Source organism: Phoenix dactylifera, chromosome 7, assembly GCF_051530095.1.
Source record: "Phoenix dactylifera cultivar Ajwa chromosome 7, Ajwa_hap1_PhDact_Kaust_v1.1, whole genome shotgun sequence".
Taxonomy (NCBI): Eukaryota; Viridiplantae; Streptophyta; class Magnoliopsida; order Arecales; family Arecaceae; genus Phoenix; species Phoenix dactylifera.
This window is the reverse complement of record NC_143196.1, coordinates 6,583,294-6,597,840: the sequence shown is the minus strand read 5'-3', so window position 1 is coordinate 6,597,840 and position 14,547 is coordinate 6,583,294. Positions and strand designations below refer to the sequence as shown.

At 36.6% G+C, this 14,547-nt stretch overlaps 1 protein-coding gene across 1 annotated transcript; it reads left to right on the top strand.

Annotated features, from left to right (window-relative positions):
- The first annotated feature begins 1,714 nt into the window (after positions 1 to 1,714).
- On the top strand, positions 1,715 to 10,350 carry LOC103696063 (uncharacterized). The gene is made up of 6 exons (XM_008777576.6): positions 1,715 to 1,870; positions 2,688 to 2,857; positions 6,279 to 6,529; positions 6,639 to 6,818; positions 7,262 to 7,604; positions 9,476 to 10,350. The coding sequence occupies exons 2-6, from the start codon at positions 2,695 to 2,697 to the stop codon at positions 9,751 to 9,753; spliced, it is 1,215 nt and encodes a 404-aa protein (XP_008775798.4). The 5' UTR covers positions 1,715 to 1,870; positions 2,688 to 2,694; the 3' UTR covers positions 9,754 to 10,350.
- Positions 10,351 to 14,547: the final 4,197 nt, after the last annotated feature.

Below are 14,547 nucleotides of genomic sequence, written 5' to 3'. Positions count from 1 at the left end.
TTGGACACCATCTTTTATTCAGGGCAAGAAGCAATACCATCCAATATAGTTAGACTCGATCATATAAAATAAAATTCATCATGTTGGTACCGAATTTTTTATGGATGCCATACTAGCACAGTATTAGTACGGCATATTATAAAAATTCTTGACATACCAAGTATCGATATGTCATTCATACTGAATATCATTACCAAACTGATGTGATACAATATTTCTGTAGCGTCCAATTTGGATTGCACGGTGTATCATGATGCAACGTGTTTGGTTTAAAATAATAAAAAACTATCCATGATGTATCATTTGGAAGAATCTTTCTGCTTAATAGTAATTATAAAATTGAGAAGCTTTTAAGTTTCCATAGACTCGATCAATGGGCAGATGAGAGGATCCTGATTGTCCGCTAGTGGAAGACTCTAGAAGCGATGAAAGAATAAAGTTAATGTCACCAAGTTGAATTCGACCCGGATCACCTAACCTCTCCACGTCGATTACCTCTTGGGGCGTCCTTTGGGTCTTCGGGTGGGTGATTCTATTTTATTTGTTTAAAGTAACACCATTGCTTATTTTATTTGTTTAAGGTAAGCCTGCCATGACACCATTATCTTCGTTCGATGGTCAAAGTCGTGTCCGGTCGGTGCAGTGGCCTAGAAGAAAAGAAGAATACAAGAACTAGTGTATTTTATTTCATTATTTGATGGGAGCCACTAATTTTAAATAGATCAAACAAATTGGAATAACAACCTCCTAGCTTTACATTTAGAATAATATGTTATATTAATTTAAACTATTAACTATCAAAAGGAATTAAATAATCTTGTAACAAAAGATAGTTCATGTTGCTAAGAATGACAATATATCAAGCTCCATGACAAGCAACATGCTTGTTGGTATATTATATACATATTTCTAGTAATGCATCTTGCAAAGTCGTAAAATTACCAACTGGTATTTTTTTCTTATATCATTAATGCCCTGCAACTTAAACTATTTTAGTAACCACAATATGTATGCAAATTACAAAACTCATGTGAGGTATTTATCTTGCCAAAGTTAAGTATCAAAAATACAATTAGACACGGTTGGATAAGAAATTTTGTTGTGGCACTTGCTATATGCCATTTTTTTCCCACTTATATACCATATCATCATCATATGTTGCATCATCAAAATAAAAATTTTCATCCATTATATCACTCATTATCTATATATACCATATCATCATCATATATTGGTGTCAGTAAAAAAAATGTCATATTTTTGTCATGTATAACTTTTTATTATTGAAAATGGTTCAAAAATGGTTGAAAGGATGACATTATAACACCAATAAAATTCTTTAGTCATTTAAAAAAAATGCGACCTAATTTTGAAGCACTGAAAACATAATTTATCTTAAAATTTGATATCCTAATTGATGTCCATAAATAGAACAAGTATTCTTAACATTGCTAATTATTAGTTATTATCAAAATTTATGCTCCAAGATTCCATCCATGGAATGCGAATAATATGATAACAACCGTAAGGACAGCCGTTACACTTTACGGGGAATGCTGATGTATAAAACGGAGGGCGAGGTTGACGTCATGGGGCGGCGGCGGTAAAATGGGCGAAATTTTAGGGGGAGTAGGCAGGGGATTGCATTAACTGTGTTCTGGCTTTGGTACGAACCGTGGTTAAGAGCCAGAGTTAGTGACTTAGTACTGGCTCCTCGCTCCATAAATACCTCGTTCACTCACTTTTTCCGTCTCGTCATTTCGGCCCCGGCGAAGCCATGGAGTGAGTCTTCCAAGCTGCGGCGGGGGAGTAGGAGTAAGAAGAGAGAGAGGAGTCGGAGGTCGCCCATTGTCGACCGATCAGCTTTGAGGTTAGATTAGAGAAAAATTGTCGAATTTCTTCGGTTTCGATTCTTTGTTTGAGATAATTCGACGGGAGGAATCCGGGAATCGTTCTCGAATATGCTCTCTCTCTTATTCTGTTTTTCGGATTTATTTGATTTTTTTTGGGTGTTGATATGGGAAAGAGGATTCGGGGTTCTTTGATTGTTTGGGATTCTCGAAGTGGATCTTTTTCTTTTGGTTGATGGGGATATTGCTTTGAATCATCGAAGTGCTGCGACAGAAAGATTCGGGCCCGAACTTGTCGTTTGTTTGCACATAATGGAGAGTTTTATAGCGAATCGTGGCAGCATATTCAAAAGTTTTGAGGAATTGATTCTTGAATCGAGCTATTTATTTGGTTTCGGGTGAATAAATTGGATGGAACCATGTCGATTTTTCTAATTCTTTTGAAAGAAATGTAGAATTTTCTTTTTTTATGTCGTGTCTTTTTTGTTTTTTGGCATAGCTTTTGAGAAGAAAAAAGTCATGATTTTGTACCCATCTACGATCATGGAATTGATTCTAATTGTAGAATTTTTTTAAAAAATTTCTCGGTTTATCTCCCTTTTCATCTTCTGGTCTTATATTAGAATTTTACTATTTAGGGCAATTGATATAACTAATGCGATAAAAAAATAATCAACTTGGGAATTGTATTATATCTAACAATGTTTAAGCAAAGAAACTTTGGATTTCCTTTTTTCGTCTTTCCTCTTTCCATGAACCTACTGATTAGATAAATTGGGGACGTACTAAATATACGACCTGTGGCTGCCCTTTATTGGGTTTCTTGTTCCAAATCAGGGTTGCCATGTGTCCTTCGGCGCCTGTCTCTGTACCACTGGATATCAATATATTTTCAACTGATGAAGAACTCGTACTGCTCTTGGGAGAAAGGAAGGTTGGGGATCCTGTCCCAGCCAACGCGATCACTGAAGTGAATCCTTTCAGCATCGAACCATGGAATTCTCCTGGTTAGCATTGGATCATACTTAAGAGTTGCCTCTTTATTTCCGTATCCTACTTTGCATTTATAGTGAAGGTACTTCAAACTTAAATAGATTGATCTATGCGCTTAGTTTTTCCTTCGTGGTGGTATTTGGTTTTGATATTGGTAGTATTTAGATCACTGTATCATTAAGGGATCATGGTTTTCGCTGTTAGAGGAGTTGGGGGGGGGGGGGGGGGGGGGGGGGAACTAAGATGTTCTTCTATTGTCTTGTGTAAATGATAGGATTTCTGGGCCTACAGGAAATCTAGAAGATGTATGGAAACAAGGTTTCTTTACAAGTGATTAAGGAGAGTTTCATCTTTCTGGTTTAATGCTTGTACTTGTTTCGTTCCTATGCTGCCAATAAATTTCTGTTATAAGAACTAAATTTGCAACTGTCTTTTAGATACTTAGGATAGTGATTGTGATCGAGGACCATCCATTAATAAGGAAATTAGGCGCACTTTTCTTAGGCGGCAATGTAGAAATTAGGAAATTATATTTTTTATGTGGATTTCAGAACTAGAATTTTGTGGGCTCTAGAATTAGAATTTTATATGGACTCTAGTTATTTATTTTTATATGGACTCTTGTTAAGGTTTTGGGTATATAAACCATTGCTATGTAAACTGAGAATACATATTAAATTATTGAGATTACAGAATATTGAGATATCCCTTTTGTCTCTTCCTCTGCCTTTGTCTCTCTTCTTCGCTTTCTCCTTCTTCTTCTCTTCTTTTCCCTCTTCTTCTTCTGCTTTCTCTGTCCTGCATCAGATTGTCAGTATATAGACTAGTTAAGGGAAATATATGAGATTCTGTGTTAGCTTAGTCATCAACTAGTAGATCTGATTGGAATGAAGTGCAAAAGGATGGAGGATCTTATGTGTTCTTCATGCATGGAGCACAATGCCTATATGCACTAGCTGTGTAATTATGTATCTGAAGTCTTTAAGGGTTTTGTGGATGCATGAATCTTGAATATGAAACTGGAATAGTTTCTTTCAAAACATTTATGGCCTTTTTTCCCCTGTGTTCAGACAGAGAAATCTTTTTCACTAATTTAATAAGCAATGATGACAGAGTCAGGTAAAGACAACGTCTATTGTAGGCTTGAAGCTTGTACCATTAAATAATTTAGATTGCTGATTTTATATTTCGTTCTTCAATTATTGGAAGGGTATCAGTTGAGAAGATTCTTTTTATAATAAAATGAAATTTCTGGTAGACAAAATTGTGGTGCATCTCAAATCAGCATCAAAGAGTTCCTTTTCTTGAGATAAAATGTCAGAATTTTGAGGAGAAATATCTTTCTTTGTTGTTTGTAGTTGCATTTTTAAATCCTCTTAATAATTGCTTTGGGATGCCAACATGTTTGGGGTCCATTGGTTGCTACCCCCCTCTCCTCATGGTTGCATTGGGGACAGTCCAGGGTTTGAACCTGCTTGACTAAGTTTAATCCATCCTTGATGATCACATTATCAAACACAGCCTGAACAGTAGATGACATTGAAAACTAAAAAGAACTGACGAGATACGTCTGGAGGGTGGACAGCTTCCTTCTTCTTGTGGGTGTGTATATAGTTCATTCTTAGATATTCTATTCATTTTTTTTTTTCGTTCATGCACCTTCGATGCAACTTTTCCTCTTAAGGCGTGATTTTTTCATGATTGCTATGTTTGTGATCTATTGGCATCAGGACATTTGCATTCACTTCAGTTTTCTGCATACTACAATTTAGGAATCAAATTCAGCGGTTGTCGAAATTGGGGACAATTCGTGTATTTGCAGATGATGTCTGCTAATTTCATAGCATTTCTAACTTAATTGTGGTAACCTTGCTTGGGATAATTTAGTGAATTTTCATGGAGTTTAAGTCTTGGGACTCTCTTCACCTCCCAAAGGACAACCTGGGGTTGATCTTAGATCGTTCATATTACATGTTTGTATCGATCTTCCTTGGGCAGATAAATAGTGCTTCGAGATTATTTCTATGATGCTCCCTCTATGATTGAAAGAGTATATGTTGTAGTTGTAAAAATTGGTCCGGACTGACTGGTCAGATCGAAAAACGATGAACCAGACCCCTGGCTGGCCCCTTTTCAACCAAGGACTGGAAATGCAGTTCAACCAGTTCAGAAACGTGGTTGAAACGCTAACCTGACTGATTTTCAGGAAATCGGGTGAAACTCAAGTGAATTGGCCCACTTCTACAGCGCTGCAAAAAGTTTTTAGCGTGTTTGGGTAGAGATTCAAACCATGGTCCAAGGGTTTGATTAGCTATATCTCAACCACTAGGACAACTTTTAGCTCATAAAAACTTGTCAAGGGACAATATCTATGTTATGTTATTCAAAAGATGTTATTTTCTCAATATTTTAATAATTAATTTTTTCAATAAATCTAATCATTTTCTTTCTTCTTTGGTGCAAAAGTAAAGTTATAACCAGTAAAGTTATTAAAATATATAGTTCATTTTATGCATTTGGATACTTTTATAACTTTACTGGTTAAAAAATAAAAAGATAATACCTTTATATGTTTTGCCACAGTATATACGACTTTGCTTACACTTTTTAAAATTGAACGAATCATTTTTTTCCATTTATGTTGCAGCTAAAGTTTAGTATTGAATGCAGATCAATGTATTTTGAAGAATAGTATTTTTATACCAAAAACAGAGTGATATTTGGAGTGAAAAATTATAAATAATTATCATAGAAAAAATACAAATAGCCAGACATATTTTTTACATGCTATCTGTTTTTTATATTTTATTTTTTTAATATTTTTTAACTATAACCCTCATTCCGATTGATTGACCCGGTGGTTGGACAGACACCCCAGTGACCCTGAGCCCTTGGTCGGGTTGGCCAGCCGTCCGGCTTTTGTAACTATTATTTATATTCATCCTCTTATGCTTGTCATCTTTTATCACACAGGGTTCAGGCTGATAAAATGTAGATGACTTTCCTCACTAGGTGCATATTGGCTGCATCATATATTGATCTGCAACTCATATCTGAGCTGTTTCTATATGTGGAGCAAAGGACAATCATTTGTAGTGAGCCTTGATCTCCTAAAACTTTAAAAATTCCTGAAATCCAATGCTACCTGATCGAAATGGCTAGATATAATGCCATTTCTAACTATCATCAGGATTGCACAATTCATAGAAAAAGAGGATAAATTTTAATATTGTCACTGGCCATCTCGCTAGTAAAATCCTGGCTGTACATGAAATACTAAAAATAAATTCTTTTTGCATAAGTCCTTTATCATGGTGAAACATATAAGCTTTAACCTCTGCTGAAATTAGAATTTTCCTCAGTTTACCTTACATTTACTAATAATAAATTATAATTAAAATAGAAATTAGCTGACTGTCAGAACTTGTTGTGCAGAAGATATATGGTACTTGTACAATCTCGAGGATCCACAATCTTTGAATGGTGAAGGAGAATTTAAAGTGACAAGAATTGGGTACTGGAAATCCATGGATGATCTCAGAATATTCACAAGTACTCCTACTGTGGTCAGAAAAACAACAAGGGAATTTTATATAGGGAAACCTCCTTATGGAAATAGAACTGGGTGGATGATGCATGAATATCAAGCAGAACAGAAGACAATCAATGGAATTAATAAAGAACAGGTATTATATATTTAGCAACCTATACTCGGTTTTGAGTTGATTCTTTTATTGTTTGGACCTTCTCACTACCTTCTGATGGACTATTGATCTGCTTTCATGATTTTTACAGGATTATAGGTCTCTGTGTAGAGTCTTCTTGCAAATTGATGAAAGGCCAAATCATGAGGAACAACATAATTCTGTGATTGCAGATGGTGTTGATGGTCATTACCTAGAATGTGCATTGCTGAACATTCTAGAACAAGAAGAAAACAATTTATCTTCAAGCGATGCTGCAAACAGATCCCAGGTAGAACTCATTTCTTTTTTTCTTGTTGATGGGCCTTTGTCTGCATTACTTGATTTTCTTATGGTGCTTTGTTCATGTACCGAATACCAATACACTTTTGAATCCTGTCAATTTTCATTCTACCTTCTTGCTTATTTTTAGGCATAGTTTTTAGTTGGTATCTCATAATTTCTAGTTTGATCGTTAGTAGCATGTCAAAGTAAGATTAGAAACTTTGTTTTGTTTGGAACATACACATGCATGATTTGTTTTTTGCCCTTTTGTCATTCTGTTTGCTCATTGTCCTATGTGGGCATTCACTTTTTGGATGATTATTAGCTTACATTGCACCATTTTAGAAGAAGGCACTGAGGCTTTTATTTTTGTCCAATCGTATGAGAGCAATGCTTGGTCAATTTCATTTTCTATATATTCACTTGGGGTTCTATATTATTTCTGTGTAGATGGTTGCTGGTGATGTGCAGGGGCAATCAGTATTATCTGGAACAAGTGTCACTGTTCCAGTAACTGATAATTGTTTTGAGGAAATGTATGCAACTTGTGATTTTTCTAAGGAAGACTACTTGGAATTGAATGACCTATATAGTCCAGAGACATCTTCATCCTGTTCTGACAACTCCAGCCTCATGTCAGTAAATTCCGATGAATACTTTGATGCTGATGCCTTGTTGAGGGATCTTAAGAATGAGCATAACCCGAGGGTGGAAGAAGGGCACGTAGATTGCAGGTACAATGTATCTGCATCCATCAAAGCAAATCGAGTGGTTATCATGCCACCAACACCAGGTATGCTTGTCCTGTTATGTAGTCACATGATTCAAATAACTATGCATTTATCTAAGAGAATTATCTATCTAAACATAGGCATGACAAGAGGCTACTGGCCTAACATGCTTTTCTATTCTGTCTGGTCGTAAATACTTCTTTGACTGTTTTATTTTGACCTCGCTTGCTATCTCTAGTATCCTAGCACATGATAATTTATGTAATTTTAGCAAGCAAACGTCATCTTGTGCCTTTTAGAGTCACTTTTGCAAATACATATAGTTATTTCTTTATATATAATGACTGCACATGGGGTTATGACTTCAACCCTTAGCGTGACTCCACTTTCGGTGTTTTCCAAAATGTCCATTCTCAAAAGTCAAGCCTCTGTTACTTTTTCACTGCTATCTGAACCAGCTTTTACATGCATTGCATGTGTCAAACTCTGAACCACCTAATGCTAACGGAAAAGATTGTTAGCTGCTATTAGATATTCTAAACGGTACTTCCACCATGTCTCCCATTTACATATCCTAGGGCCTCCCTTTCTCTTTCATAATGCTTCAATGTAAATCCAACCCCTCTCCTTACATGCCATCTCCCCAGATCCTTTGTTGCAAATACCCTATCCAGTACAGCTTTTTCTTTATCAGCAGCCTTGATAGGTGCAACTTCGACCTTTCCTCTATGATACTCATTGTCTATCCCATCCACCAGAAGTTCTCACCTTTGCCATGCTTATCGTATTTTTTTAGATGTGTTTTGTCTCACAGATATATTTTTTTAACTGAAGACATGCCAATTACATATCACCTTGAACATATGCCTCTACTTCATTCAGCTCTATTAATTTCATTTCATATCCATTTATCTTTTTTCTTTTCTTTGACAGAGTTTTGTATCCAAAACAACATTAGTGACCCCTCAATTGTATACCTTCACCATCAATCATGACTGAGGGGATCCATTTTTGGTACTAAAACTGCATCCTGTTTATATAGTAGACCCTAACTTGTGAAGGTTTTCCCTGACAAATTTCAATATTCTATCTTATCCAGTCTCTTCAACTAATATCGTCCAAAAATAAGATTATACCAAGTCGCCTCCTAGTTTTGAGCAATCTACTTTATGAAAAAGTGTAACTTTTGTATACACTTGAAATATTTTCATCGTGCCTCATCTTCTGCTAATTCTCATTATTAGCTTGGTCATGTCTTTCACAATTGTAGTATGCTATATATAATCTATATGAAACACCTAGTTTCTAATTATACCAAAGTATGTACTGGATCCTATTATTTTCCCTACTTCAAAAAATACATACATACATTCTCTTCTGCTAATTCTCGTTGTGATTTTCTAGTCATTTCATATCCATTAAATGATATCACAGTACTTCAATCAGTTCTCGCATCCCTATCTTCAATATCTCATTGAAACACTTTAAGTTTACCTGATCTATATCATTAGTTGGTCTCTTTCTTATATTAAGCTAATTTATATTCCTGTTTGATTTCCTTCTTCTTAACCAAGGCCAACCTATATCAAGATAAGCTAATCTTGTGGATTCCCTTCTTGTTTTCGCTAAGCCAATGCGTCACAAACCAAGTCTGTCTTCATTTGCTGATTTGAATATTGCCAAGGTCTTTATTTGTTCCTTTTCATTTGCTTGTTACTTCTTTTTCTTGATTGCCTTGAGATCTGTATCTTTTTTTCGGTACAAGAGATCTATATATTTTAACTGTCTAGTTTCTTTCTATCTATGGTGCTAATCTTTAGATTCTTATTACACTTGTTTGGCACTGCCTCTTGAGCCTGCTACAACCTTAGTTTGGCACGGACAGTTTAAGAAAGACTGGAATTAAATTTTGTTCATTTCTTTGTGGGTTCAGTCTGCAGTAACAGTAGCAGTAATCCCGTGGTTGAAGGGGGCACATCTGCCAATCCAATGCCTGAAGAAGCGCGGGCTTCAGACCCTTCCTCTTCCGCTGATGAGCTATCTCGTAATGGAAAGGCTGCTAATTCTGGCAAATCTCCAGACTGTCTTTCAGATCAATCTTCTTCCGATGGTTCACATGGTAGCAGAACTTCCAAAGGGCAGGGATCAAAATCTGCTGGCAGGATTAAAAAGTTGGGGAAGAAGTATTATTGCTGTTTTGGATCATTTTAGCCTGACCTTCATTCTTATTTTATATTTAGTTTAGTAGATCATAGTTGCGAGTATGAAAGGTGCAAGCAAGCATCTTCAACTTGCTGTTGGTACCAAACCAAAAACCTGGAAACCAACTGCTAACAAGAACTGAGAGGATATCAGTAATGTACACTTCATCTTCTATTGGGTGTAGAATCAAGGACATACTTCTGCGCTGAAGCACTTCAAAGTTAGCTCAACAGTTATGCAGAACAAAATAGTGGTGACAAGTGCAGTCTCTACTTCCTAGGGCAGCTGCTGGGGGAATAATTGCTGCTTGGTGACTTGGATTTTTCTACCTTAATCATATTGCCATCCATCTTATTTACAGTAATCAAATCCTGGGGATTGGACAGAGACTGCAAACATAAGAAAATTTTCAGTTTCTTTCTGTTTGTATTTGCTGCAGCCTATATAATTAAAGTATATATTATGTAAGTGATTTTACAGTTTCTTTCTGTTTGTATTTGCTGCAGCCTATGTAATTAAAGTATATATTATGTAAGTGAGTGTTCTCCTCCCTCCCCCTGCCCTCCTACAAAATATATGCTCAAAATAGATGGTTTGATTTCCTGATGTTTTTTTTTAATTTCTATGGCTATTTATTTATTTAGGGTGGGCACTGGATTTCAAGTTGTTGTTGTTGTTGTTGTTCCTTTGTGATAAAAGGGAAAACGGCCATGTATTGGCCAAGGGTACAGGTCCATGGATTGCTCGTGCTGCCTCGATCTCACTGGGACCATGGTGATAGAGTAATAGTACCAGGCGAGAGGGTACAAGCAATGGAGGTATTTCACCAATGTAAAGGTTTTTCACCTAAAAAAAAAGAAGAAGAGAGAAATGTGAGGGTGTAAGCATGGGGGTGGTGTTGTTTTCTCTCTTTCGAGTATAGAAGAGGTCCTTGACGATTCTTCTCCATGCTTTCCAATAATAAAAAAAAAATTACATGAAAGCTGTTCCTTGGGGAGGGGGATACTTACGCTACCTATTACCTCACAAGAAAAGGGGTGTTCCCATGTTTGTATGAGTCTTCCAAGTAGAAATTTGATGACTGCAGTGGCTTTCCTGGTCCATGACGGTCCAGTAACCATCTGTTTGAAGAATTCAAACAACAATTGTCTATATTTCTTTGCTCTACACTAGCCTAAGGTCTCATGTAACAAAATGCTAATGCCAAGCTAGACAAGCGGAAAAAAAAAAGAAGAGAGAGTAACCTTTGCATCATAGGGTAGATTTGATTGGGAAAAAAAAGGAAGTGGGTGGGTGAGAGAGGTTTTTTCCTCCAAAGACTCCATGTCTTCGTGATATTCAGCTTTGGCGATCTCTTGCATAACATATGGCACACTTTGTTTGATGCAGTAGTCCATCTGCCAGTTGTTTTGATTGACAGGGTTGAAAAGCTAGTTAGAAACTATTGTTTAGTTTTGTTGGTCTTGTATAAGTACCCAAGATATATCCAATGCATAACTGATATGAGACTATACACACACCTGCTTGAGTTCTCACATAATTTCTCCTTTAAGTCCTGATGTCCTCGCCACGCAAAGGATCCAAATCTATTCAAATTTAATCACCATGATCAGTTCATATGTTGTTATGTTCCCTAATCCACATAGACCACGAGTCAGATTTGCTCAGATACCATATATAACAATGCAGGGTCTCACCTAAAAAGACTAGTTAAAAGGTCTTATTTGGATTTATTGGCCCCGTTAAGTACCTAAGGCCTATCCAGTGTATCACTGATATAGATTCTCACGAGTCCTCACTATTTTGGGGGGAGAATTCTAAGTGTAGAAAGAGAGGGTGAGAGTGGATGCTCGTCAAAGGGTCGTCAGAGAAGGATTTCATTGGAGTGGAGGGTGGTTGGAGAAAGATCCTGCCGGAGTGGAGGGTCATCAAGGTTGATAATAGGTATTGGTATCTTGGTCACTTCATAGGGCATAATAAAGAGAGTTGGGATTTACCCTAATTCCTAATTTTCCTAACTAGCCCTTATATGGGGAGGGGTCGGTCATTTTGAGTATATCGTTAATGGCAAGGATTATGTTAACAAAAACCTCAAAAGTTAAGGTGCCTAATTGAAACCTTTAATGTCGAGGGGTTGTACGTGCAAGAAAGTCAAAATCAAGGAGATGTAAGTGCAATTTTTCTGAAAAAATATGTTGAGAAAGATCAATGAAACAACTTAAAGTTTTGAGGTCAAAGGAAGAGGTATTTGCTACAAAGCATGAAATCTGGTTGCTTTCTTGAGGAGACACAAGTGAGCCCGCTCAAGCTTGTGTTGTTTTCTAAGTAAGTTGGTGATCATTTCAACTTTTAGCCATATGGAAAGATGTGATGATGTGATTTCTATACTGAATATGGATAAGCGAAGTCTAAAATGAACATAAAAGTTTCTATTTGGCTGACCAAGTAAACTGCCCTTCTGTTCTATCATTACTAGATTGGCCATGGATTATTTGATGAATGACTTTGATAAAACTAGTGAGGCAGCATATTGGAGGGAAGGAATGAGCTAGGAGTAGTAGGTAGGAATTCATACCCTTGGAAACATATACAATTGATTGCTAAATTGGATTAACAAATGGTTGAAAGACATGGATGAAAAAATGTGCAAGAAATGGATAATAAGGATCATGATATCTGCGAATTCATTGACCCTATTTTTTTCCTTGCTCCGGATAACAACTCATTGACTGTATTAGAATGTTTAAGCATCTCGATTAATGCCTTGAAGGTCAAGAATCAAAGGAGTTGGATAGTCACAGTTAAGTCCTCTGCAAGGTGATTGATATATGCCTTAGGAGTGGAGTGACATCAAAGCACACATGAATATTATAAGAATTTAATTTTCCAAACGATTTTTGTTTTTGATTTTTTTTGCTCATGTACTCATGAGAAAACTTGAAGGATTGAGAAGAATTTGTTAATGCAGAAGAGAGATGATATTCTGATGCTCTTTATTTGTTATACATTTGACATGTTTAGGGATATTAGAGCTTAGTTATCTCCTTGTATATATTTTTGTGATGATGATTGTAATTGATGATCTCCTTGGATTTTATTGACATAGATAAAATTCACGATGACTTAATTATAATGACTAGGTCTTGATGCAGATGAAGTTGTATTTTGTAATGAAAGATATTTAAGGGGATATATAGATTCTTAACAAGGAATTAGCACATGATAAAAGGATTAATATTACCAAAATATTGATGGCAAACTAGTCCAATGGTCATACCTGCCTTTATTCAGCAAGAGAACAAGGGCCATGATCTTCTGCTTAACAACTAAAGATCCTGGATTGGAGACTTAGATGGTGCATCTCTATGTTTTTAGACTTCCCTCCCTTTTTTTGAAAACAAAAATGTCAACTTAAAAAATCAAGAAATCAACAAATTTGAAACAAGATACTTTAATGATATAATCCTGTATAGGTTTACCTTAATACTATAATAAATCCTCGGGATAGCATTAGAAACTTTAGTTCACAGCCAAAATTATTGGATCAAGTTCACTAATCTCCAATCTCATAATGCTAAGATAAAGAATGAATAGGAAAAAATACTATAATAGAGGTCCAACATATGAAACAACAACCATTTGTGGATTGAGATTTGCCTGTCATTTTGGATGATCATTTGACAGCTCTAACATTATTATCAAAAATTTAGATTTATATTTTTGCATGCTAGGGAAAAAAAATCTTATAATCAAGTTATCAGGGTGATTCATAATGGATAAGCTAATTTAGTGTTGCTTGGGCATTTCTCCTTGGTTGGAGTGGACGTATATAAAGTTGGCTGGATATTACCACTTTTATATTGAAAGTTTGGGAGAGATCATAGTAAGATGTCTACAAACAATTAATATTCTTACCACAACTCAAGATCTCATCCAAAAACTAGTCGAAAGATATTATTTGAATTTCTTGATCATATATAAGTACCCAGATCTACCCAATGCCTAGCCGATATGGGACTAAACATATGCCCGCACAAGCCCTCACATATTTCTTCTGTTTAAGCCCTAGCATCCTTACCAGACTAAGAGTCCAGATCTATTCAAATCTAATCACAAGCACCATAATCGATCTATGGTTGGCCCTAATAGATTAATATTGCAGTTTTTTCTTGTCTATATAGGCCATGGGCCGGGTCCATTTTGATATTATTTGCATAACCTAAAATCTCATCTAAAAAAAACTAGCTGAAAAATATTATTTTGATTTTTTAGTTCTGTATAAGTATCCAAGATCTACCTAATACATTGCCGATGTAGAATTAAACACATGTTCGCACGAGTCCTCATAATTTTGAAAAATCTAAATTGAGCTATGGAAGCAAACTATATGTTAAGTCTTGTTTAATTTGTAAGTCATGTTTAAAATAGTCCCAAATAAGATCTGTTACGGGGAAACTTAGCCACCATGCCCCACGTGACCGGTACGTGCGCCCAGGAAGACTACGGCTGCCCCTTGATCCAGCAATCCGACCTCAGGTCGGATATCTTCGGCTCCGCAGCCCGACCCCGAGTCGGCTGCCCCTTGGTCCAGCAATCCGACCCCGGGTCGGATATCTTCGGCTCCGCAGCCCGACCCCGGGTCGGCTGCCCCTTGATCCAGCAATCCGACCTCGGGTCGGATATCTTCGGCTCCGCAGCCCGACCTCGAGTCGGGTGCCCCTTGATCCAGCAATCCGACCTCGGATCGGATATCTTCGGCTCCGCAGCCCGACCCCGAGTCGGGTGCCCCTTGATCCAGCAATC